Source organism: Callospermophilus lateralis, chromosome 1 (assembly GCF_048772815.1).
Source record: "Callospermophilus lateralis isolate mCalLat2 chromosome 1, mCalLat2.hap1, whole genome shotgun sequence".
In the NCBI taxonomy this organism is placed as follows: domain Eukaryota; kingdom Metazoa; phylum Chordata; class Mammalia; order Rodentia; family Sciuridae; genus Callospermophilus; species Callospermophilus lateralis.
In genome coordinates, this window is record NC_135305.1 from 140,892,978 (window position 1) to 140,918,216 (window position 25,239).

Consider the following 25,239-nt stretch of genomic DNA (forward strand, 5'->3'; position numbering starts at 1 on the left):
GGACTGCCTTCAGAGGAATGCACAAATAGCAAAAATAAAGCAACAGGAAAGAGCAGAAAGCTGACCCATTTCTGGACAGAAATCCTTCTACAAAGAAAAAGAAGCAGCGAGTGAATGGAGGCATGACACTACACAGTGTTGAATTAGCTTCTCAAGTCCTGTTACAAATGGAGTCTAAGTTAGGGAAATCGAAATGCCCCTACCCATACAGGGACAGGGCTGTGGCCCCCACAGTATAAAGCAGCAGCAGTGTTTATTCAAGACACAATAATGAAGGACTCTGGTGGTGTTCCCTTCTCCCCAGAGAGGGTGCATCTTGACAAGTGATCCAGTAGAAATCTTTTAAACTCTGATAAATTAAGTTCATAAAAACCACTCCGCCTTCTCTCCCTGGAGCCAGGCCTGCACGCCAAGACGTGCTGGCTTGGGGCGCCCTCTGGTGGCGGCACGGAAAAATCCACAGTCCAAGGCCAGACGTTTGCAGACCAACGGGATCTGTGCCAGCCACCTGGCCTTCTACTTTGGGTACTGTCTCTTGGCAGATGGCCTGGCTCTTGGGAATGGCCCAGTTACACCTCATGAAGGTTTGGTTCCCACTCTTCAGATGGCCGGTTTCACCACAGGTTCCCAGGCTGTTCTGTTGGCTTCTTGAGATGATGTTGGGCCTTTAAACTTCAGTGGAAAATAAGATGCTCTGTCTCTTACTGTCTGGGGCAGGTATGGCCTCCAGCTGCAGGAAGTACAACAGCACCTGGACCTGCCCAAGTAGAGTAGGGAGAAGAAAGTGGCTCAGAAGGTCACTCACTGCTACAGATAGGAAGATTTCTTGGCCCAAGCCCACAAGATCAGCTCAGGTGACATGAGCCCCTCACAGCAAGACACCTGGAATGAGGTTCCTAATGCCATATGATGTGGGACTGTTTTAAGACTCAGGTCAAGTCTTAAAACAGGAGGACCAGGGGGTGGGCTTGGTTCTATGAAGTCCAGCACAGTACAGAAGTAGACACAGCAGCTGAGACTCTCCCTTCCCCTCTCAGCCATATGGGCTTAGGCAAGACCCTCTCTCTGACTCTTGGTCATCACCTCTATACAATGGAGGTGGGAATAGCTGCTAGAATTTAGGGTGGGACGGGTAGAGGCCACCTTGGTCAGGCTAGGTTGCATGGGCTGGAGCTCATCTCCCCATACCTGGGACATGACCTCCAAGGACCAGCTGTCAGTCATGGTAATGGGCTGGCTGGGGTTGGCAGGGAGCTTGCTCTCTTTCTCTGAGGGCCGGAGCAGTGTAGGACCAAACACTGTAGCGAGGTTGTGCAGGGACATCTTGTTCACGGTCTCCTTTTCGGCCACTCTGTAGAAGGACATAGTAAAGGGTGCTGTTTGACACCATCTTTGATAGAGAGGTAAAGGGGTTGGGTCCTAGAACCCTCAGGGAACATGGCAGCAGGCAAGACCCCTTGCTGCCTTGTGCTGGTTCCACAGCACAATCATCTGGGGAGGGAGGGACCTCAACCTGATTGTGCTGAAAGCAGACTCCACCCCAGGACTTCTAGGTCTGAGGGGCCTAAGGAAAAGAGCACCCATGGGCAGGAGGCAGCTGGGCCAGATCTGGGACATGAGCTGGTGACTGCAGGGTCCAAGTACACTGCTGGCTGTGGCTGAAGCACCTTGCTCTTCATTGAAGGCCATGATGCAGAGGGAAGAAGTCTCTGGGGAGTGGGGGTGAGTAACAGGGGTGGCAAGAAAAGACCTTTGGTCCCAGGGGATAATCCCACCCTGCTTTCTGGGGTCTTGGAACGCCAGACCCCTATAAAAGACCCAAGGATACCTTTTCAGGTGGTCTAGAAGGAAGAGGAAGGTCAGCAGGTTGGCTTCTGGGAGGGACAGCAGCAAATTGAGCATGCAGCTCTCCTTTGCAACAGGATCTGAAAGAGCTGTACAGTTGGGCAGGGATTACTTCTCAGGGTCATAACCATGGCCTGGACACTTCTCTCAAGGTGGGTCAGATGGGATACTCAGGGCCTGTGTTCAAAGGTGCTCAACAGTCCAAGTCAGTTGTCATCCTCACTCACACAGCACTAGTCCCCCAGTGAGGATGCTGTGATGGGTGTCTATGTGGGGGTGTGAGTTATCCTAAATGCATTCTGTCTCAAAGGGACAAATAGTATCCTAGGCACCGGCATCAAGAGGTACCATAAGAGGGACTGCTTATGGGCAGTGCTTCCTTGGGGCCACTTTCTGCTGCTACAGCATTCTAGGAAGAGCCCAAGCATGGAACAAAGTGGGTAGAGTGGGGGATGAGGAGGAATACACAGCCCCAGCCCCACCAAACCCTGGGAGGCTTTCTCATTGTCCTGTACATATGGGACACTTTCAGTTCAGAGAGATCAGGTCCTTTGCTGAATGGGCCCTGGTAGGCAAACTCTTCTAGGGGTCATGTGGAGACTGCCTCTGCCTCAGATGCTAGTCCCTGCCCTTTGGATATCTCCCTCCAGGTTGACTTAGGGTAAAGGCTGAGCTGGAAACCTCTGCTTGACTGGGCTACAACAGGGTTAAAGGGGTAGGGTATTCCCTAGCCTGGGAAGCAACATTCAACCCTGGTCTAAAGAAAGGAAAGTCTGTGGCATGTTCAAGGCAGTGCTAGCTGCTTCATCCTCTCAGTTTACTGTAAGGATTGGGACAGCAGGCGGCCCTCTCAGCATGGGTAAAGGCCCATGCAGTCAGATTTCTCTGATCAGGGTGAAGTGTGGATCATAGCAGAAAGGCACAGCTCAGGCCCCTGCAAGGGTGGCAGTGGACAGGAAGGGAAGCTGCCTCTTGTGAGGCCTTCTGTGCTTACCAATGCCCTCAGCAAAGTTGGGGTAGAATTCATCAGTGAAGAGGGGCTCAGGCAGCTCACGGAAATAAAGCTTCAGCGTGCCTGCGATGGCATTCACATCCATTTCACTCATCATCACTGATACATCCTTGTTATCTAGAAAGAACAGAGAAATGGAGAACCTCCACATGGATGCCAAGTCAGTTTTCTGCAATCCCCATCTTGGCTAACTGTCCTTGCGATGCTGAATGCTGCCTAGGTCCCTCCTTTATGAGTGGTTCATCTTATTATTCCCCAGCATCTGCATGGTTCTGGGTCTGTGCGGGGTTGCAAGGGAAGTGAGTACATCCCCAGAACGCTCCCCTGTTCGGCAAGGTGCAGCCCAGGGGTGGAGCCAGATCACCTGGCCAGGAGAGGCAGCAAGGCCAGTGGAGAACATGGCACCTGAGCAAGAATCAGGCCGCTCTGCCCTGTATGTACCCAGGCACTGGCATCTTATATATAATAAGGAGGCACTGGGATTACTTGAATCATTTTAGTATTTAAATAGGTGCCTTGATTTGGGGTTGGATGGCCACTGGTCTTCCACACCACAGGTGAGGTCCGCTCTGGTTGCCGAGAGGGAACTGGCACCACAGCAGGATCCAGCTGGAACTGCTAGTACCTCAAGGGCTCCAAGTCAGGATAAGCGGTATGTGCCCTGTGGAGAGCCTGTGGCCAGAGTCCTGTTGAGTCCTAGGTCTTCTGTAATTTCTCCTTTGAGAATACTGATCAAGGACCCTCTGGGGTATGAATTTCATAGCCTGGCAACTGGGGCAATTCTTCCTTCCTTGTAGCATATGAGGGTGGTTAAACAGGAGGAGACACCATAGTACCAGCAGGAGCTGGGTCATATCCATATCCCATGGCATCCTTAAACAGGCCATGGTCATACCACACTGACTGAGCGACTTCAACACCTCCTGTCCACTCCAATGGCAGCAATCTAACTCCCATGGAAACACCTGGTCCAACCTGTGTGTCTAGGATGGGTATTGAATAGGCTGTTGCTGCTTCTTTCTCTCCCGGCCCCCTTTTCAAGTCAAAGTGTTCCTATGTTGCCCAGGCTGGCCTCAAATGATCCTCCTGCCTCAACTATGGGTACCTGCCATTGTGTCTGGCTTGTCTCATATTTGTATATAATGAAATAATAAATAAAGAAAAGGTACAGAGAATGATGTGACAGGCAACAGGTTGTCCACCAGTCACACTTCCATCCCACGCTGCCCAGATGACACTCACTGACGTCAAAGGCTGCCTTCAGCGCCTGGATGTCTGTGGCCACTCCAGACACACGGTAGATGCCCACCTCCTCCATGCCCCGGCGTTCAATCTCCTCCACACACTGGCGCACAATGTAGGGCACTTTGGACCTCTCTCTCCTGAGAGGGAAGAGGAAACATCTTTAGCGCCCAGGCAGCCCTGTCACCTATCAGCCTACCCAGAAACAGGGGTGAGGAAGGTGCCCAGGTTTAGGACTGCACATAGAGCCTATGTGTGCTTTCCTTATACTCTATGAGCTTCCAGTTATCACTGGGATTTCCTAAGGGCATGAAGCAGCTGAACACTTGCAAGTTATATGTAATTTTGGGGGAAGGTCAGGAGACTTTCTTACCTTCTTCCTTTTTTGGGGGGTGGTGTGTGTGTGTGTGTGTGTGTGTGTGTGTGTGTGTGTGTTTGTGTGTGTGTGGTGTTGGGGATTGAACCCAGAGCCTTTAAACATGATAGGGAAATGCTCTGCCACTGAGCTACACCTCTAGCTCCAGGGGGTTTTTCTAAGTGAAGATGGCCACAGGAAGTGCAGTTAAAAGATCACAGGCCTGGGGCTGGACTTGTGGCTCAGTGGTAGAGTGTTTGCCTAGCATGTGTGAGGCACTGGGTTCAATCCCCAGTACCACATAAAAATAAATAAATAAACAATAAAAATTTTTTAAAAGTGACACCATTAAAAAAAAGATCACAGGCCTTATAATAACAAGTGACCTTATGGTGTCCTGGAAAGCAGTCTTATCATCTGAGATGGGCAATCCCACCTGGTCTCCATCCTGCCAACTGACTGCTATATGAAGTGAATCCTCCGGTCCCTCTATGTCTCCTTGAGAGATGAGCCCTACAAGTGGCAAGCCCTCAACAAGAATCTATTGAATGAATGACTCCACAGGGTTGCCTAAGCATCTCGTAATTCTGACGGCTTTTCTCCTCTGACTCTAAGAAACAGATGATTCTAGTATCTCCATCTATGTAGGACTCTGGAGCAAGAATACTTCAAAGACAGAAGTCAGCCTTAACTTCAGTCTTGTTTTGCAACTGGATTTAGGGGCACACCAAATCTCTTTCCCAAACCACCCAAAAAGCTCTAAGCATGAAAAGAGAACCCCATCCTCAGCTCTCAAATAAGCACTTTCAGGCCCCTGTGTTGCGTGGGTAGTTTAAGCTGAGGGCAGAGTTCTCATCTACTCATGTCCACAGCCTTCCAGAAGTGCCACAGGAATCCAAGTGGTATTTATTTATTTTATACTTTTGATACTGGGAATTCACCCCACAGGCACTTTAACCATTGCGCTCCATCCTTAGCCCTTTTTATTATTATTTTTTTTAAATTTTAAGACAGAGTCTTAATAAGTTGCTGAGGCCGGCCTCAAACTTGCAACCCCCCTGCTTCAGTCTCCCAAGACCCTGAGATTATAGGCCTATGACATTAGCAGGTATGGTATTTAGACATAAGTGCCTGGGGAATGAATGACACAAGCCCTGGCCAGTAAGGTCAGGGTCCAGCCTGATTCCATCCTGGGGAAGTGAATGAAATCAGGGAGGGAGTGGTCTGTATCCCTGATAATTGCCCTGAAACTAACAAACAAGCCTGTCCTGGCAACTGACTAGTGACAAAGGGGTAGAGGTTACAATCATTCAACAGGAACCTGGGATCATGACAAATTCCAAGTGAGGGAAGCAAATCCACACTTGGGCAGTTCCTGGAGTCTAGCAGGAGCCAGCAGACTGCTTCCAAAGGAAGGAGACAAGGACATTCCTGAGCTAGTTTTGCAGTAAACACAGGAGGTAGCTAAGTATACAGAATGTTCCCAGGGTCCTGGGAGGCCTCCCTGTGGAGAAATCATGCATAGAGGTGAGAGAACCATGCCTGCTCTTTCCTTCAGAAACTGAATTTCAGAGACACATTCTCGATGCAGGAGCCCACACCCATGCCACTCACTTGGTGACCACGGCAATCTTGACTCCAAACACGCCTGTTTGTTTGCGGGACGGCATTCTCTTCAAGCTGAATTCCCTGCTTGTGAACTTGACAGAAAGTTTCACTTCAATCTGCAGTGGGAAGAAAGGGAGTAGGTCTCTTACTTCTTCTGGTCCCTGAAGCCCGAGATGCCAGAGGTCCCTGGGAGTCTCAACAAATCTTTGTACTCCCAGGGCAAGCAGCTCAAGGTTGTAGAGTGAGGTGAGGCCATCCTTGAGGTAAGAACCTGGTCCAGTTCAGCAAGAGCCACAAACAATTTGGATGGTTTTAAGAAATGGCTTGTCCAGAATTTTCCCTAAAATCCCCATTGCTTCTTTTTCTTTTTAACGGAAGACTGAATCCAGGGGCACTTAGCCACAGAGTCACATCCCCAGCACCATTTGTTTTTTTGAGACAAGGTCTTGCTAAGCCCAGCATGTTCAGAACCTGGGCTCCGACTGCATGTATTCCAGCCACCAAATGAAAAAGATTCTTTCCTGGGAAAAATGATTCTGCTCTGCAGTGGCCTCTCCCTTGCTAAAATTACCTAGGCTGACCTCAAACTTGTGATTCTCAGGCTTCAGCCTCCCAAGTTGCAGAGAGTATATAGTTGTGCAGCACCATGCCCAACCTTTCTTTCTTTCTTCATAACAATTTTAAAAAATAAGTGAATGGAGCTTGGCATGGTGGTAGTTGCCTGCAATCCCAGAACCTCAGGAGGCTTCAGGCAAGAGGACTGCCGGGTTCACTGCCAGCCTCAGCAATTTAGTAAGACTCTGTCTCAAGATAAAAATGTCTGGGGATGTAGCTCAGTGGTACAGCACCCTGGGTTCAATCCCTGGTTCATCAAAATAAATAGTGAGTACTCGGGGTGTGGCTTAGTGGTAGAACACATTATTAACATGTGTGAGATCAGAGTTTCAATACCTAGCACCAACAAAAAGGTAAGAGACTAATATAACACTTGATCATATATGCCCAGGGCCTTTTTGATGTGTGGCTTTGTTTTTTCAGTGCTAAAACTGAGCCATATCCAAGCCCTAGGTGTTTTTTGTTTTCTTTATAGATTGAGCATACCTCATCTGAAAATCTGAAATGCTTCAAAATCCAAAAACTTTTTGGGCACTGACATGATGCCACAGTGGAAAATTCTACACCTGAACTCATGTTTTGTGGGTCAAAATACATAAAATAACCTTTAGGCTATGTGTGTAAGATGTAGAAAATATAAATGCATTTTGTGTTGGCTTTTCTCCTGTCCCCAAGATATTACATGCAAATATTTCAAAATCAGGAAAACAAAACAGATTCAAATTCAAAATGTTTCTTGTCTAGAGCATTTGGGATAGAAATACTCAACCTATACAAATCTTCCTGGGGTAGCTGAAGACTATCCAGGGACCTTGGTTGCTATAGAAAAATCCCAGGGCCCTGGGTTGAGGCTCCACTTGTCAAAGAGTGGCACCTGAGATCTTTCAGGAGTATGCTCAGAACCTGGGCTCTGACTGCATGTATTCTAGCTACCAAATGGAAAAGATTCCTTCCTGGGCAAAATTATTCTGCTCTGCAGTGGCCTTTCCTTCTTTCAGCCACACTTTCTCTCAGATATGAGCTCAGAGTTATCTTCCTTCTGATTGTTTTGGAAGGAATCAGGCCTCCTAACCTTCTGCGGGAAGTATATGATAATAGAGCCCTGCTGATAACATACCCCATTCATGGCAATGACGGTCCGCTGCCAGTCTCTGTCCTGCAGGGCCTGGGGGTCCAGCTGAAATCAAAGAGACATGATTAACAGAGGTCTTTGGGTATGTTCAGAGGCCCTGCCCAGCAGTGGCCCACACCTGCTACTGCTCCATATTTAAGTTAGAAGCCCAGCCAAATTGTGACCAGCACCTCTATCGAGAGGCCCAGAGGGATCCAAAGAGAGGAGAGAACCTGTTAGAAAGTCCTGGAGCCTCAGGGTCCTACTACTCCCAGACCTTTGCTACCTGGGCCTGATCTTGCCTCTGGGTATGGGGGCAACAGCTCAGGATCCTGTACCCCCTCACCATAGGACTGCTGTGAGACACTCTGTGAAGGGCAAGTGGTTAGTATAAAGGACATTTTGGAAAGCCCAATTTCAGCAGCAACTTTGAGGGACATGGCATCCAAGAGCTGCTGTCCTGGGGATGGTGGATACTGTTTTCTCCCTGTGCCATGGTTTGGCTTGTAGTGGGAAAGGCTTCCAGGCCAGGACTGTCCTACGACTTAGACTTAATGTAAGAGGCCCAGAAAAATTTAGAGCCTAAGCCCCAAATCACACAGCAGGGACCAGAAGGAAGCCTTTCTAATAATTCTGATCTCCATAAGACACTGTCTAGCAGCTGGTCTGCAGGAACCTGCCACTTAATTTCACCTAAATAACAAAGTCTCTTGCCCAGGCCACCTGCCCCCCATCCATGAAGGCTCTCTAGCTGCTTTTTGGTGAGCACATGCTCATATCAGCAGCTACTAAGTACAGCCAAGGATACTGGCCTGGCAATAAGCAGCTCGGAGATTCTTGTTTTTTTTTTTAAAAAAAAGAAAAAAGAAAGAAACAACAACAACAACAACAACAAAATACTTCCCAGGGTTGGAGATGTGGCTCAGTGGTAGGATGCTTGTCAGGCACAATAGGGGCCTGGGTTTAATTCCCAGAACTGCAAAACAAAAAGCATCACCCTGGGTTCTATCCCCAAAGGATTAGAGTCATGTTCCCAGGTGGGACCTGGAATTTGCACAAGTAGAAACCTTCCCAGACTGGTGTGAAGCCAACACCACAGAACATGGCACACATCATATATACACTTCCTATATGGTCTTCTGTTCTCAGTACCTGCTTCAGGTGATGGTTCATTTCTCCTACTAGGCAAGCCACTTAAGAGTAGGGATCACACCACAGCTCATGATTTCTGCACACATGCAAAAACACACTTGCATGCACACACACACAACAGTGTTAAGCACAGAGGCCTGGGCCTTCTGCAGATGATACAGGTAGAAAACAAGGAGGGATTCAAGTGTAGGTCAAGGGGCTCAGCTGCCTCTACCACTCAAGTAGGTGCACCTGGGCCTCTCTCCCTGTATCACCGGCATTCCCAGGAAATGAGCCCTCCTCACCTTCCCTTGTGGATCCTTCTGGTTAACGTTTTCAAAAGATATGGAATGTATACCAGAATTACATAGAAAACCAAAAGGTGGCAGAATCCCTCCCTTAAGGGACTGTGTGGTCACAGGTTCCTAATCTGCATCTGCCTGGGGAGGTTTTCAAAGGCCACATTCCAGACCATGGGGAACCTACTCTGAGAAGCAAGGTCTGTGAAGAGGGATCAGTTAATTATAAACCACCCAGAAAAAGAAATCCCCCTAGAGGTGCTCTCTCTCAAGACTAAACCTCAGGCCTCCTCCTCTAAGAGATGCAGAAGAGGGATGACATCAGGCCCTTCCCAGTTCTGGGACCAGCAGAGATATCCCTCCATACCAGACCAGGTATGACTAGAAGAGACAAGGGACATGTAGCTGCTGGCTGGTCACCCCTGACTTCTGTCCTGGCTGCTCAAGAAAAGTGATGTGGTGCCCTTCTCTCTTCAGCAACAAGTTAACAGAAACCCAGAAGCATGTTAAACAGGACAAACACCTCCCTTTCCCTTCAGAGAACAGCAACCAAGGGGTCCCTTGCCCTAAAAAAATGGCAGGATTGGCAAAAACCATGGACAAGTAGCCCCGAGTTTGGAAAAGCAGAGGGGCAGAGGGAGCAGTTGTTTAAAGACAAGCAGGTGACAGGGACCCTTTCCCTCCCAGCCTACTCGGAAACCAAAGCCCATTTGCTGGCCCACCTTGCCCCTGCACACCAGGTCTCGGATATGGGTCCACAGGGCAGTGCCTCGTGCACACAGGTGCTTTTCGGCAGAGGCTACTAGGCTCCGTCTTGCTCGGCGGGGGTGTAAGTACTGAAGGAGGCCCTGCATCGCAGCAGGGGCAGACAGTAATTCTCTCATCCTCAGTTCTGCTGCTCTGAGAGGTCCACAGGGGCTGGACAGAAGCACAGTGGCCAGTTTCCCAGTCTCTGCTGCCTTTTAACCGGCTCCAAGGGAAGCCCCACCCCCTGCCTGGCTGGCCAAGGTCGAAGCTTCCCATCACCCCTGCATTCCATTTTTTTGTTTGTGTATGGGAAAAACAACACCCACCCCCAATAGGAGCCTATTGGTTACGGGAATTCCAATGTGTCTTGCTCTCCTCTTCAGCCCAGAAAAGCCAAGCTTCCTTCTCAAGTGGCTGTTTCCTGTAGTCTGGATTTGGAGACACTTAGTAACATGTGTGACTGGTCAGTCCATTTCAGGCTAGGAGTACTCTAGAGATTGCCCCAAGGCCTGCACACCCCCCATCTTACAACCCAATAATCACACATGCTACTTCCAATGAACCCAGGGCAAAAAACAACCTGCATGTGGTCCCTGCTACCCTGAGCAAGCTAGCAGAGTGATGAGGGGTCCTACACAGGGTTCCAACTATTGTCCACTCCTGAACACTGACATCTAGCACCCATCCCTGTCTGGTCCTGATGCTGCTAGGCCAGTTCTTCACCAGATCTATTTGTAGCTTGGCATGTTGGCCTCTGGGCATCCAGACCCTGTGGCAGCCCTAAATTAGTGGATCCAGTAGGAAAGGCCACCCTGAAGTTGGCTCCACTCCAAAGAACAGAGTGTGCTTAGCAGAGTAGAAGCCGCACAAAGAGTAGCACAACGATGAGGCCTGGGCCTCCGAGAAGTCCAACTCCAAACAGCATTCAAGGCTGGCACACTCTCTCATGCAGTTATTTAAAGCAACAGAGAGAAAAAACAAGAGACTGGGATTTGGAAAAACTGACGATGGAAGAGACAGGATTGGGAAACAGCAGTCAGGGAAAAACTGAGGCACTCCGGATGCTGTTGAGGGTTCCCTCGGGAATGCACTTGATACCGAATGGGGACTAGTCAGATCACACCTGGTGGCCTTGATGGATGGTCTGGGTCACTGCTTGTCTAGGTCACTGCTTGTCTCCTCAGGGGTTAGGCAAGGAGTCTCGGAAGAACACTGAATGGTGGGGCTGATGGACAGTTGCCCAGAGTCCTGCCAATAAAACTCTCCAGCATATCCGTCTCAGGAGGGTAAGGGGGATGGGGGAAGGCTCACGCCTAATTGGGGTGGGCACTAAATGAGGCCCTAAAGTACCCCAACTACTCTGCATTGCTGAGGGCCAAGTGCTGCCCTGCTTGCTCTGTAGTCTGTATAGCCAGATGAGCCACCGAAGATGACCACAGGGCATGATCTCACCCACCCTAGCAGGGGGTTGGGCAGGGCATGACTCAATTGTCCAAAGAAGGAAATGTTTGTTCTTGCCTTACTTGCTTCCTCATACACAATAGCTTCCTCTATACCCACTGTTATTGACCCAGATGGTCCAGCAGGGCATCCCCAGTTACTCCTGTCTTCATATATTTGCATCATAACCCACTTACTCCCAGGGTGGGTCTTTACAGAGATCACCAGAGAACCAATGTACTTGCTGGGAGAGAAATCAGGCCTCCTGATATGGTACTCCCTACCATGTTCTCCCAGTGACCCCAATCTGTTCTCTTGGGCTTTAGCACAGCATTAACTCTTTGACTGCAGAGAGGCTCCAACATCACTTAAAAAAAAATAGGGCTAGGGGTGTATGGTAGAGCATGTACATAGCAAGCAGATCTTGGACTTGATCTTTAGTACAAAAAAAAAAAAAAAAAAAAAAAGAGGGGGTAGCCCTACCCCCATGAATGGCTATAATAAAAAAAATGGGACAATAACCAGTGTAAATAGGATACAGTGAAATAAGAACCCTCATACGTGGTCACTTGGGATAAAAAGGGTGCAGCCACTGAGGAAAAAGTAGGACAGTTTCCAAAAGTCAACTTGCTGCATGACCCACCAATTCCATGGGTGTCTACCCAAGTACAGAAATACTCATCCACCCTAAGACTTCTAAAAAGCATGTGTTCACGGCAACAACAACAACCAAAATAGCCCCAAAGTAGAAGTAACTCAAGTGTCCATCAATAGGTGAGTAGAAAAGCAGAGTCATGGGATATATATGTGGTGGAATGTTATTCAGCCATTACTGATAATGCTATGCATGGATGATCCTCAAAATAATTATGCTACATGGAAGGAACCACTTATGGTGTGATTTTGTTTATGGGAAATGTGCAGAATGAGCAAATCCCTATAGACAAAAAGTAGATCAACCTGATGCTCCTGTTAAAATCTGAGTTGTGAACCCAGCAAGACACACAAAAGATCAGGGGAAATGGAACAGCAGGGGACATGGGAGAAGACAAAATTCCATGGCTTGACATAAACTTGCCCCCTAAGGAGAAGGAACAGGGATATGGGAGAAAACCTAGAAAATTCACAAATGGTAATGAAAGAAAGATGACTGAAGGAAGAAATTCCTAAAAGCTGTGAGGCTCCATGTGCCTTGGGTTTTGCTGACTCTGGCAACTCTCTAGATCCTGGTCTCAGCCCAGGATGTGCTGGGACACCTGACAGTAACTTTGGGCTGGTCTCAGAATTAGGATGCTAAGGACTTGTAAAGTCCTTCTCTGAAGACAGACTCAGTTCCCTCCTCTGTGCCCTCACTTTGCCCTGTAAAAAACTGTGCCATCTGAGCCACTGGTGGCCCCTGCAGCAGGGCCTGGCTCTTGGCACAACCATATAGCTTTCTTTTTGAGCCTCTCTGCTCCTGAACTGTGAAGCCTGGTTCCCAGGACCTGGCACATCAGAGGTTCTCTACCATGAGGGTGGCACAGTGAGCTCTTGGTGTCGGAGGGTAGATTGGGATAGCCTTTCTTGCTCAGATGGCTCACTGAGGCTCAGGGTCAGCTTGAAGAGGACCCTGACCTGGGTTCTACATACCACCCATATATGAGGGCTCAGATTCTCAACACTGATGACTTTTCCATAAACATTAATACTTCCCCAGCAGCCCCTAGCTGTATGTTGTGTCCCTCTGGCTTTCTGGCCCATGGTTCTAAACAAGTCACCCATCTTTCCATTCTGGAAGGGGAAGCCTTCCACCCTCCCCTTGTGGAGCTCCATCTTGCAAGAAGTGGAGACCTGACAATTCAATCAGTACAGTCATTTGAAAAGCTACTCATCAAAGTCATTTGGAGGAGTGAAAAAGACTGAACCAGGATTTCAACTCCAGAAAATTTTGATGTCTCTTGCCTGCAGATAGGCGTGTGAGTTTTTCTGGCCACTGGATCTCCTCCTGGGCCCCTTCCTCAGGGCCTGCTCTCTCGTTTAATTCTGAGCTTCCTCCTATCCTCCCTTGGACACTCTGGGCACTGGGTCTTCCCTATCTGAACTGCAATAGCCTTATCTCACAGGAAGTCTCTCCACTCAACTTCTGAGTCAAGGGTGCCTAAAAGGGTACTGGAGCGGGGGAGGACGAGGTTACAACATCCCCACCAACTTTTTTTTTTTTTTTTTTAAACAGAGTTCCAACAAAACTTTATTTATGGGTATTGAAAATACTTTCAGCAGCAGGATGTGGATGGTGGAGCGGCTCTCCCACATGGCACAGCATGGAAGTCGCCTAATGTTATTTGGAACACCTGGACTCAGGAACACTGGCTCCTGGCAAATCACAGCTTTGGCCACAGATGACCACAGGTATACCCCACATAATAAAAAGCATCCATAGGGGAGAAAAAAGCCAGACTGAGGTCATTAGCATCACTGACCCTCCTCAACTTCCTTCCTCTTGGGATCCCATAAACAAGCCCTCACTGCCAGGAGCCTAGGTCTCCAGGAGCCAGGCCAGTTGCTGCCTAAACAGTGTGAGTCATAAGGTATTTCACACAGGGCTCAGTTCCTTCCCATTTAATGAGGGCCCAGAGGCCATGCTTCCCATTCATCTCTCTGACCCAGGCAGTAACCAGGGGTCTGGAGTCAGATTGGCCCTTCACCATCACCAATTCACAAACAATGACGATGAGTAATAAGAATAATAATAGCAGCTAACACTGAACAGGACCTAAGAGTGGCACGTCAAGGAGCCCTCACAACACCATGGTCTCCCACCCCAACCCACAGGTAAGGAAACAAGTCTAGATGGGGGCGGGAGGCAGTGACTCACTCAGTTCAAAAGAAGTGTGTTGGGGCTGGGGAACTGACAAAGATTCTCAGGCTGACCAAAGTCTAGTTGAATTCCTCTGACATCTTTTTTCCAACTCATCCTCATCTTTGGACATGTCCTCAGGAGCACAATTTTATGAAAAATTCTGCTAAATCAGTTTAGTTAAAACTTTATACCCTCAATATCTGATCATGTTCCTATCCCTTGGGTAATGTCCAATTACACTGGCCTGCTTTAAGCAAAAATTCTTTTTTGGGGGAGGTGGGGTGGGGGGTGGTGGGGTGGTGGGTACCAGGGCTTGAACTCAAGGGTACTCGGCCGCTGAGCCACATCCCAGACCAATTTTCTATTTTATTTAGAGACAGGGTCTCACTGAGTTGCTTAGTGCCTTGCTTTTGCTGAGGCTGGCTTTGAACTTGCAATCCTGCTGTCTCAAACCACTGGGATTACAGACATGTGCCACCACATCTGGTTAAGCAAGAATTCTTTTAAATTTGATTAGCCAGAATTCCCCTGACCCCAATCGACCTCTTAGTCTTTCCATCTGGTGACCTACTACCCTGTTCCTTGGCTATAAATTCTCAATTTCCCTTTATATTCTGAGTTAAGCCCCATATCCCTCTTACTTCAAAACCCCATTGCCATCAGGCACAGTGGCACATGCCTATAATCCCAGAGACTTAGGAGACTGAGGCAGGAGGACCGTAAATTCAAGGCCAGCCTCAGCAACTTAGCAAGACCTTCAGCAACTTAGATCCTGTCTGAAAATAAAACGGGCTGGGGATAGGGATATAGCTCAGTGGTAGAGCACCTCTAGGTTCCAACAACCAGTATCCAAAAAACAAAACAACAACAAAAAACCTCCATTGCCATTCTTTCTATACCTATCTCAATGGTCCTGGAAGTCTTACGGTTTTCATAAGTATAATAAATAATTTTATTTTTTCCTGTACTGGCCATCAAGCCCAGGACCTTATGTGCCCTATGCAACTGCTTTTCCACTGAACTACTACAATCCTGGCCCTTTTTAAAGATTTGAGACAGGGTCTCCCTAAGTTGCTCAGGAAGGCCTCAAATTTGCAATCTTCCTACTTCAGCTTCCTGAGTAGCTTGGATTGCACACCCAGCTTAAGGAAAAAAAAAAAAAATACACACACACACACACACAATCTCCATATACACACATCTGTCTTTCTCCACACACACACACACACACACACACACACACACACACACACACAAATGATTAAACCTGAGATACATCCCCAGTCCTTTTTATTTTATTTTTATTTTGAGATAAGGCCTAAGGTGCTGAGGATCTTGCTAAGATGCTGAAACTGCCCTTAAACTTATGATCCTCTAGCCTCTGCCTTTAACGTGGTTGGAATTACAGAACAATTACTTTTAATAGAGCCCAAGGGTCAGTGATGCCAGACAGGTAGGTGCCTGTAGGAAAGACCAGCAAGTGAGAGCTCTCCTTGAGCTGTCCCTGGAACACAAAAGGATGGGAAAGGCAGCCTCCACCCACCTCCTCTGCTCATCCTTGACATGTGATCAGCCTCCTCATTCTCCATTTCCCAGGTGATGTTGGATCAACTGACTTACCTTCAGCAAGAATCCTATTAGGCTGGTTTAGCCAGAATCCTCCTTACTCATGATGTTGCCTTTTAGTCATTTTCAATTCACTGACCCCCATCCTGCTCATTAGATATAAAATCCCACTTGTGTATGCTATATTTGGAATTGAGCCCATGTTTACACTAAGATTTCTCTTCCCCTATTTCAATAGTTCTGAATAAGACATGTTTTTACCTCTTTCACTACTTTCCAGCTCTGTTTTTTCTCTTTTTTTAGACCGGGGCAGGGTGCTTAGACTGAAAAGAAAGCACGTGCAGTGCACGTAAAGAATGATTTTGCTTATATATGGTAGCATTATGGAAAGGGGTTTCAAGAGAGGGCTTACTCTGATAAAGAAGGAAGGTATTAGTTCTGTTCTCTTTCCCACTGAGACCCCCAGGTAACCAGTAACAGAGGCCTGGGTCAAATCCCAGTACTTCAGTGGTAGAGGATTCAGATGATTCAAGTCAAAGACTAGAGGAATCTGAATCTTCCCTTGCCTTACTGGCTATGTACGATGCAGGCTGGGAGCATGTCTGAGGGCCTGGGATGTGGGTGAGGAATGTTTTGGGCTGGGGGCAGGTGCAAAACATGGAGAGGAAGAAGGGGAGCTATGCAATGGGGCACAGGTCAAGAGGTGATAGCTTTACAGTCTGCTCACTTTACCACCCAGGTTCCCCAGAGTTTTGAGCAGGTGTTATGGTTTAGATCTGAAATGCCATCCAAAGTTTCATGTGTTCAGAGGTGGGGCTTTTCAGAAGTGATTGAATCTTGAAGGCTGTGACCTCATCAGTGAATTAATCCATTGATGGTTGAATAGAGGTAGGACCTAATTGGAGGAAGCAGGTCACTGGGGGTGTGCTCTCGAAGGGTTTATCTTCACTCCAGACCCTTCCTCTCTACATTTCTCTCTGCTTCCCTGCTGTCAGAAGTGGAGAAGCCTTCATCCACCATACCCTTCCACCATGATGTTCTGCCTTTCCTCAGGCCCAGAACAGTGAGCTGGTTGACCATGGACCAAAACCTCTGAAAGCTGTGAGCATAAATAAACTTTTCCTCCATCAGGTTGTTTCTGTTAGGTTATTTTGGTCCCAACAACAAAAAGCTGTCTAGCACAGCAGGTTAGGGAAATGTCCCCTCACATATCAAATGCCCTCTCTCAAAGATCTGCTTCAGAACCAAATGAGAAGCATGTGTGCTATGGATTGGATGTGATTTGACCCCCAAGGATTCATGAGCTAGACATGTGGTCCCTGGTGTACGAATATGGAGGTGGTGGAACCTTTAAGACATGGGGCGCATAGGAGGCCCCAGATCACTTAATCCTTGGGAAAAATTAAGATGGGAGTCCTGAACTCTCATGAGAGTAAGTTCTTACAAGATGGGAGTCTGACCCCTAAATTGCTCTCTGGTTTTCTGCTTTGAACTATGATTTCTTTTTTTTTTTTTTTTTTAAAGAGAGAGTGAGAGACAGAGAGACACACAGAGAGAGAGAGAGAGAGAGAGAGAGAGAGAAAATTTTTTAATATTTATTTTTTAGTTTTTGGTGGGCACAACATCTTTGTTTGTATGTGGTGCTGAGGATCGAACTCGGGCCACACGCATGCCAGGCGAGCGCGCTACCACTTGAGCCACATCCCCAGCCCATGATTTCTTCTTACACATGCTCCCACCATGATATAACACAGCCAAGGACCCTCACCAGAGGCTGAACTAATAGGGCTGCCCCAACTTGGACTATGAGCCTTCAAGTCTGAGTTACCCCTCCTCTTTTTCTCAATAAGTAGACTGCCTCAGGTGTTTTGTTATAGTGATGAAAAACGGATTAAAATGACACACATCAAAGGACCTAAGCCATAATCATCACTCTAAATATAACTTTCACTTGATGGATGTGAACACACTTTGGTTCCCAAAGGAGGCCAGCACCACGATGCTCTTGGAATGGCAAAATATAAAAACTGCCTTGGTATCTAGCTAGAGCAGTGCTATCCATTTATGTGGCTGACTCACATCATTGGATTCTGTATAAAGATCAAGAGAGTGAACAAAATCTATGTGGTGGGGCAGGAACAAGTTGGTGAGAACATTTTTTGCTTTTAGACATGGTCTTAAGGTATAGGGAGTCCCAGGAGGCCCTGAATCCCCAAGTTCCCCGAAAGCTTCCATGGTGAAAACCAGGCAGGAGTGCAGCTCCAGAGAATGTGGCTGGCCAGGGGTCGGGGATAGGGTGGGACACTCAGCCTTAACAAGGACTTTGTCCACCTGAATGAGGAGAACATGGGTTTCTATCTGCAAAGCCACAAATTACTCAGGGAAGAGTCACCTTCTCCCTATGTCATTCCAGGCACTCAGTGTTTCACCACAGGGTACTTTTTACTTCTTGCCCTTGGGGTAGGGAGGTAGGGCTTCTTGGTGAACTCTGTGCTCCTACAGGCATTAGGAATGCCAAACCCTCTCTCCAAGGGCTTCACATGAAGACAGAGGTCCCTGGAGAGACAGTACCCTAGACCCCATTTACCTCCAGGGCAGGGCAGGATGGTGCATGGGGGAACTAGCTGATCTGGATCTGATACATGTGCTTTAGGAACATGCATAAGAGCTTTTTCTCAGCTGCCCATGCAGATATGTCAGGAAGAACTTCAAGAAATACAAGTCTGGCAGTTTCTGTCTGCCAGCAAGTATGAGAAACTGGTAGTTTTCAGGGATGAACAAACTTCCAAAGGACGAAGGGCCAGGATAGTTCTCCTTGACAATCAGGAGACCCTCTGTATGGACACATATTCTTGGCCTACTTGGGTGCTCCTACACCAACTTTGGGGGACCCTGCTCAGAGGTGCATCAGAAAACTGGATCTAGACCCCAAAAACAGAAGTCAAATGAGTAGACTCTGGGACTCTTATAATTTCCCAAGAAGAAGTGGCCCCATAACTACCAATTCAGTCCATGACATTACCTGTTCTGCCTTTGGGCTCTCCTAAGGCCATGGAGGAGCTGAGGCCTCAGCTGGAAAAACAAGTCTAACAGAAATTATGTTGGGAACAAGACGGGACATAACAGATTCTCAGACAAACAGGAGCAGGAAAGGACCTGTGAAGGCACAGACCTAGGCATCCCAAACATGGTAGATGCTTCAGAGCCATCATTGACCACCTGTCGCAAAAGCTAGGCCATCTCAATGTCCCCAAAAGCCTAATGGAAAAACTCATGGAGCATCTGGACTGGGGAAAGGGTGGCTGGCAGCCTCACCTGGACTTGGCCTTTCCCCATGAGCCTGTCTGTGCTCTCGCCGTCTTCTTTGGCAATCTTTGTTTTGTTGTAACACTTTTCGTAGCACAGTATCCGCAGGGTCTGGGAGCCTTCCAGCTCTATCTCAAACTCCTGTGGCCCCGAGAAAGAAGAATAGTTGCAGGTGAGCAAATAGGTCTAAGTGCATGGTGGTCAGTAGTACCAGGGGCTGAAGGGGACATGAGCCATAGCTCCTAACAAATGGCGCCATTGGCTGCTTTGGGAGAACTTGTGCCTTTAGACCTTCCTCATTTAGCCCGGGAACTTCAGGACCAATCCCTATGGTCATCACTGTCACTATAGTGTGGTGTTCCTGGAGGCTCTGAATCCCTCTCAAACCTAATTCAAATGCTGTAAGCCAGCATCTCCAAGGGTGGTGCCATACCACTGGTTTCAGACTCTCAGGTGTGTTTGTTAAAATGCAGATATTTAGGGCTGGGGATGTGGCTCAAGCGGTAGCGCGCTTGTCTGGCATGCGTGCAGCCTGGGTTGGATCCTCAGCACCACATACAAACAAAGATGTTGTGTCCACCGAAAACTAAAAAATAAATATTAAAAAAATTCTCTCTCTCTCTCTCTCTCTCTCTCACTCACTCTCTCTTTAAAAAAAATGCAGATATTTAGGCAGAGGTTGTGGCTCAGTGGTAGGACACTTGCCTAGCACATGTGAGGCACTGGGTTCAATCCTCAGCATGACTTAAAAATAAATAAAGTTATGTCCATCTACATCTAAAAAAAAACATAAAAATGAAATTATTAAAAAATGCTGATATTCTATGATTTGGGGCAACAATGTCATGTGAACATGGCTTCATTTTTAGGCAGTGAAACTATTCTATATGATACTACAATAGAAGATACATGTTGTCATCATGTGTGTCACAATCCATAGACCACATGTAATATTAAGGGTGAACCCTAATTTCAACTCTGGACTTTGGGTGATAATGAAGTTATTATTGTAGGTTCACCAATTATGTGCAACACATGTTCCACTTGGGTGTTAGATTTTTAAAATTTTTTAGTTGTAGATGGACACAACTTCTTGCCCTTGGGGTAGGGAGGTAGGGCTTCTTGGTGAACTCTGTGCTCCCACAGGCATTAGCAAGGTTTCCTTCTCTGCTGTGAAGGGTGTTGGAGGCAGCTTTCTTTCTTTTTATGTGGTGCTGAGGATCAAACCCAGTGCCCCACGCATGTAGGGCAAGTGCTCAACCATTGAGCTACAACCCCAGCCCTTGGGTGTTAGATTTTAAAATGTGATGGGGAAAAGAGCAGGGGAGAAGTTAATATGGGACTGTCTTTTTTGTCAATTTTTCTGTAAACCAAAAACTGCTCTAAGGAATAAAATCTAAATTAGGGGTGTAGCTCAGGGGCACAGTGTGTGTTTAGCATGTGCAAGGCCTGGGTTCATTCTCTTGCTCTGTAAAATAATAATTAAAAATAAATTCTATTAAAAAAAAAAAAAAAAGGAATCCATGGAGGTGACAAAGGAACGATGATTGGAATGCTCTCCTGGGTTTTCAAGTTTTCTGCTCTGGGTGTGTGGGGTTAACTTGCTCCCCCTATCATCCCTTCCATACTTGTACCACCCACGCTTATGCCTGCATGGGCTATATAGGAGGAAAAATGGAGGAGGGTGAGGTGTGTGGGGGGGTAGTGGCTATTTCTGAATCTGAATGGGGGTGAAGAGGCCATGCCAGGATCCCCCTGGATGATCTGCATGCATGCCAGGTAGCCTGCTGCTATGGAGCCCTCCAGGTGTGAAACCTCCCTGGTGCTCTGGCTGCTGACTCAAACCTGAACCTTTTACACCCTACCTACCACTCCTTCTTCATTGACTCTCCTGGGTCCTTCTGGCCCCCTTGCTGTCTACAAAGCTGTCTACAACGGTTAACGTGAAGCTGACACCTTGCCCCCATCTCAGAGCTACATGCACAGGTAACTGTATCAGTCTCCTATTTAGGTATTACATCTAATGATCAAAGAGAGTAGTGGACACTGAGCAGCAAGGAGACCTGGGTTCTGGTTGCTCACTTTACTGGCCACACGGTTTCCTTCTCTGCTGTGAAGGGTGTTGGAGGCAGCTTTCTTTGGCCCTGCTGTTCTACCTGCTCCATCAAGATCAAAGATCTTGAGGTTGTAGCTGCTGTGGAGTCTGGAAATGGCATCTCATAGGGGCCTGGGGACTTAATAGATACCGGCCTCTCTGCAATTTTGCTCCCCACTCCTGGAGGCCCAAGGCCAAAAGTTCACACAATAGTCCTCCAAGGTTGAGGAAAGCAGAGCAACAGACTACACAACCCCGACATCCTGAGGCCAGCAAACAGGACCCTTCAGACTGGGGAGACCCAGGGAGTAGGCCTGCAGCCCCCTATCCCAGCTCCCACAAGCAGAGTCCCAGGCTTCTCGAAACTGAGAGGGTCATAGAGAGCTTATTCCAGCTTCTGAGGGAGCTCACTCCAGCTTCTAAGGAAAAACATGGAAATCTACCACAAATACTAAGCGATAACAAAGGCAGGACAAAAAGCCCTTTTAAGTACTCTTTCTAAACATTTCACTGGCAAAATTGCTTGTTTGTGATGGGGGTGGGTGAGTAAAATTCTCAGGAACATGGAGATAAAATCTCTTGGACTTAAATCTCTTTGATATGTCACCACCCCTCCTCTCTAGGAGATTCCTGGAATACTGGTGGCACAGCCTTTGGAGGAAGCCTTAGGGAGCCCCTGGAGGCTTAAACTCTTCTGGAAAACATCCTGGCCCTGCCAGGCCGGGGCTCTCATGGATGCAGGACTCCTTACTTACCTCATTCCAGTTTGGCTCAGTTGTGTCCCTGTAGACACGCGTCTTTGCTTTATTCACAAAATACCCAAAGGAATCTACCTCCAAGGTACAGTACAGATCTGTGGGAAGATGACAGGAAGATGACCACACTTTTCTACATCACACACATTTTCCATAAGAGCAGGTATTATTTTCAAAATCAAGAAAAAAAAAGGTCTTTACTTTTTCTCTTTTTTAACATTTTTTTTAATTATAGATGAACATAATATCTTTGTTTTACTTTATATTTTTTTATGTGGTGCTGAGGATCGAACCCAGTGCCTCATGCACTCAAGGCAAGCGCTCAAAAACTGACCTACAACCTCAGCCCTTTACTTTCTTTTTTAAAAATAAAACACCAAACCAGTGGCCAGTGTGAGCACCAGCACCTCAAGAAATGTCCTTGCCCTGACCATGAAGCTGGGAACTGGGAACTCTCAGAACACTCACTGACTTGATCACTTAGCAATCCCCAGCAAAAGTCCCAGAGGTGATAAGGGCCCTTTGCTTGGAGGAATAGGTAGAGATGAACATGGCACTGAAACCTTGGGGGAGAGTGCGGGGGCGGGAGAGCACTGCAGAGAGACCACAGCCTAGGCAAGCTACCTGATGGGGGATGACAGGTACGGGTCAGAGGCGGGGAGGAGCTTTTATGACCTGAGCAGACCCCATCAAAGCATGAGGGCACAGGGAGCTCCAGGTCAGTGTAGAAAACAGGAAGCAGCTCAGTGCTGGGAAAGTTGTGGGGTACAAGAGTCGAGGGAGGGAAGGTCTGTGGGTGAGTGAAGCTGGACTGTATACAGAGTCCGGTGGCTGTAAGTGGTAAGTGACAGGGTTTGGATTTTAGAGAAAACACTGGATAGGAGTTGTAGAAGCTTAGTTATCAGTCTAGAGAGGAGGATGCTGCTGAGGACCTGGGTGAAGGTAGCCAGAGACGATGCAGAAGTTCCACTGATGGAGAATATCCAACTGACAGTGTAAGGTAACAGGATACTACTTTCTAGGTTGACCAGAAGGGTGGACAGTGGTGCCACTCATCAGGCCAGGATATAAAAAAAAGAGTGACAAATTTGGGGGCTATGAATGATAGGTTCAGTTTGGAGATGTGGAATGTAAAGTGGGGGACACTAAGGAGATAAATGAAAAAGTAAGAGGGGAGGCCAAGAGGGATAATTTGGGATTGAGAGGCAGTTCTGTTGACATACACATTGTTGAAGGACAGGTGCAGGGAGGGAGGAAGGTCTGGCGGAACCTTAGGAAATAACATATCCGGGGCAGCCAGAGAGAAAAAAGTCCAGGGAAACAGTTATCAGTGAGTCACAGCTTTATGAAGGTATAACTGATATTCCATATAATTCATCTGTTGCATACTCATCTACTGGTTTGAGGATTCCTGGTAAATTTAAAGACTTGTACAAATAACACTACAACTGTTTCAGGACATGGCCTTCCCCGGAAGCCCCCATGGATCCATCCATCGGCAGTCAAGTCTTACTCCCATCCCCAGCCCTCCACAAAAATCTGATAGTCTGTCTCTATATTCTGGCTTTTCTACAATTGCTTACATAGAATGATACAATATGTACTCTTTTGCTCCTGGCTTTCTTCATTTAGTGTAATTTTTTTAGGCTCATCCATGTTGTTGTCTCCATCAGTAGCTAGCTCATTCTCCCCCCTTCTCGGTCCCCAGTCCTACGGATTGAACCCATGGCCTTGTATATGCTAAAAAAGCATTCAACCACTGAGCAACATTCTCAATCCTTAAAATTTCAAGAAAAGATCTCACAAAGTTGTCAAGGCTGGCTGGATGCCTATAATCCCAGCAACTCAGGAGGCTGAGGCAGGAGCATCATAAGTTCAAGGCCAATCTGGACAATTAGTGAGATCCTCTTTTAAAATAAAAATTCAAGAGGGCTGGGGTTATGGCTCAGTGGTAGAGTGCTTGCCTACCATGTGTGAGGCTCTGGGTTCGATCCTCAGCACCACATTAAAAAAAAAAAAAAAAAAGATGTGTCCACCAAAAAAAAACTAAAAAATAAATATTAAAAAAATTCTCTCTGGAGCTGGGGATGTGGCTCAAGCGGTAGCGGGCTCGCCTGCCATGCGTGCGGCCCGGGTTCGATCCTCAGCACCATATACACACAAAGATGTTGTGTCCGCCAAATACTAAAAAAATAAAAAATAAATATTAAAAAAAAACAATTCCACATTTAAAAAAAAATTCTCTCTAAAAAGAAAGAAAGAAAGGTTTAAAAAATTAAATAAATCTTTAAAAAAAGTAGGGGGGGTGCCTGGGGAGATAGCTCAGTGGTAGTATGCCCCTGGGTTCAATCTCTGGTATAAAAAAAAAATTTCTTTTTTTAAATTAAAGAAACCGGGCTGGGGTTGTAGCTCAGCGGTAGAGTGCTCACCTAGCATGTGTGAGGCCCTGGGTTCGATCCTCAGCACCACATAATAATAAATAAATAAAGGTATTATGTCCAACTACAACAAAAAAGAATATTAAAAAAAAATTAAAGAAACAAAACAAAGGTTGTCTAAGCTGGCCTTGAACTTGTAATCGCCCTGCCTTAGCCTTCGAAGTACTTGGGATTATAGACCTAGCTTCAATCCTTTTTATTGCATGTATGGATGTAATGGATGTGCCACACTGTATCTGTGTAAGTCTTTCTGTGGATGTATGTTTTCACTTCCCTAAAGTGAATACTAAAAGTGGGATTGGTGGGATGTATGATAGGGTGGTTTAACTTTTTAAGGAACTATGAAATAGGGACAGTTTGTAGCTCAGCAGTACAGCACATGTTTAACATGCATGAGGCCCTGGGTTTGATCCCCAGCATCAAAAACTACAAAAATCCTGTGATGTTTTCTAGGGTGGCTGATCCATGTCATACCTCTATCCACAGTGTATTAGGTTCCTATTCTCACATTTTCACAACATTTGTTATTGCTCACCTTGTGTTTATCATTTTGGGAATGTGAAAGGGTATTTTGATGTGGTTTTAATTTGCATTTCCCTAACATGACAAGCATCTTTTCATGTCCTTATTAGCTATTCATATGTCTTTGGTGAAGTGTCCATCCAAATCTTCTGCCCATTTTTATGATCGGGTTGCCTCCCTGTATTGAGTTGTAAGAGTTCTTTATGTATTCTGGACATAGGTCCTTTGTCATATATATTGCAACTATTTTCTTCTGTTCTGTGATTTTTGGTGTGTGGGGGGGTGTCTCTTGTTTTGCAGCAACTGTGGGAAA

At 47.0% G+C, this 25,239-nt stretch overlaps 1 protein-coding gene across 2 annotated transcripts in view; it reads right to left on the bottom strand.

Moving 5' to 3' along the window:
• Positions 1-236: 236 nt before the first annotated feature.
• The window catches only part of Bcr (BCR activator of RhoGEF and GTPase), a 139,013-nt gene continuing 114,010 nt past the window's right edge, over positions 237-25,239 (bottom strand). For both annotated transcript variants that reach the window (XM_076868095.1, XM_076868179.1), the window contains exons 15-23: positions 21,967-22,064; positions 19,126-19,257; positions 7,795-7,854; positions 6,069-6,178; positions 4,100-4,239; positions 2,840-2,974; positions 1,829-1,934; positions 1,189-1,351; positions 237-757 (exon numbers count right to left, since the gene is read on the bottom strand). In XM_076868095.1, the coding sequence (XP_076724210.1) occupies positions 668-757; positions 1,189-1,351; positions 1,829-1,934; positions 2,840-2,974; positions 4,100-4,239; positions 6,069-6,178; positions 7,795-7,854; positions 19,126-19,257; positions 21,967-22,064 (1,034 nt within the window). In that variant the 3' untranslated portion in view covers positions 237-667. The remainder of the gene's footprint in view (positions 758-1,188; positions 1,352-1,828; positions 1,935-2,839; positions 2,975-4,099; positions 4,240-6,068; positions 6,179-7,794; positions 7,855-19,125; positions 19,258-21,966; positions 22,065-25,239) is intronic.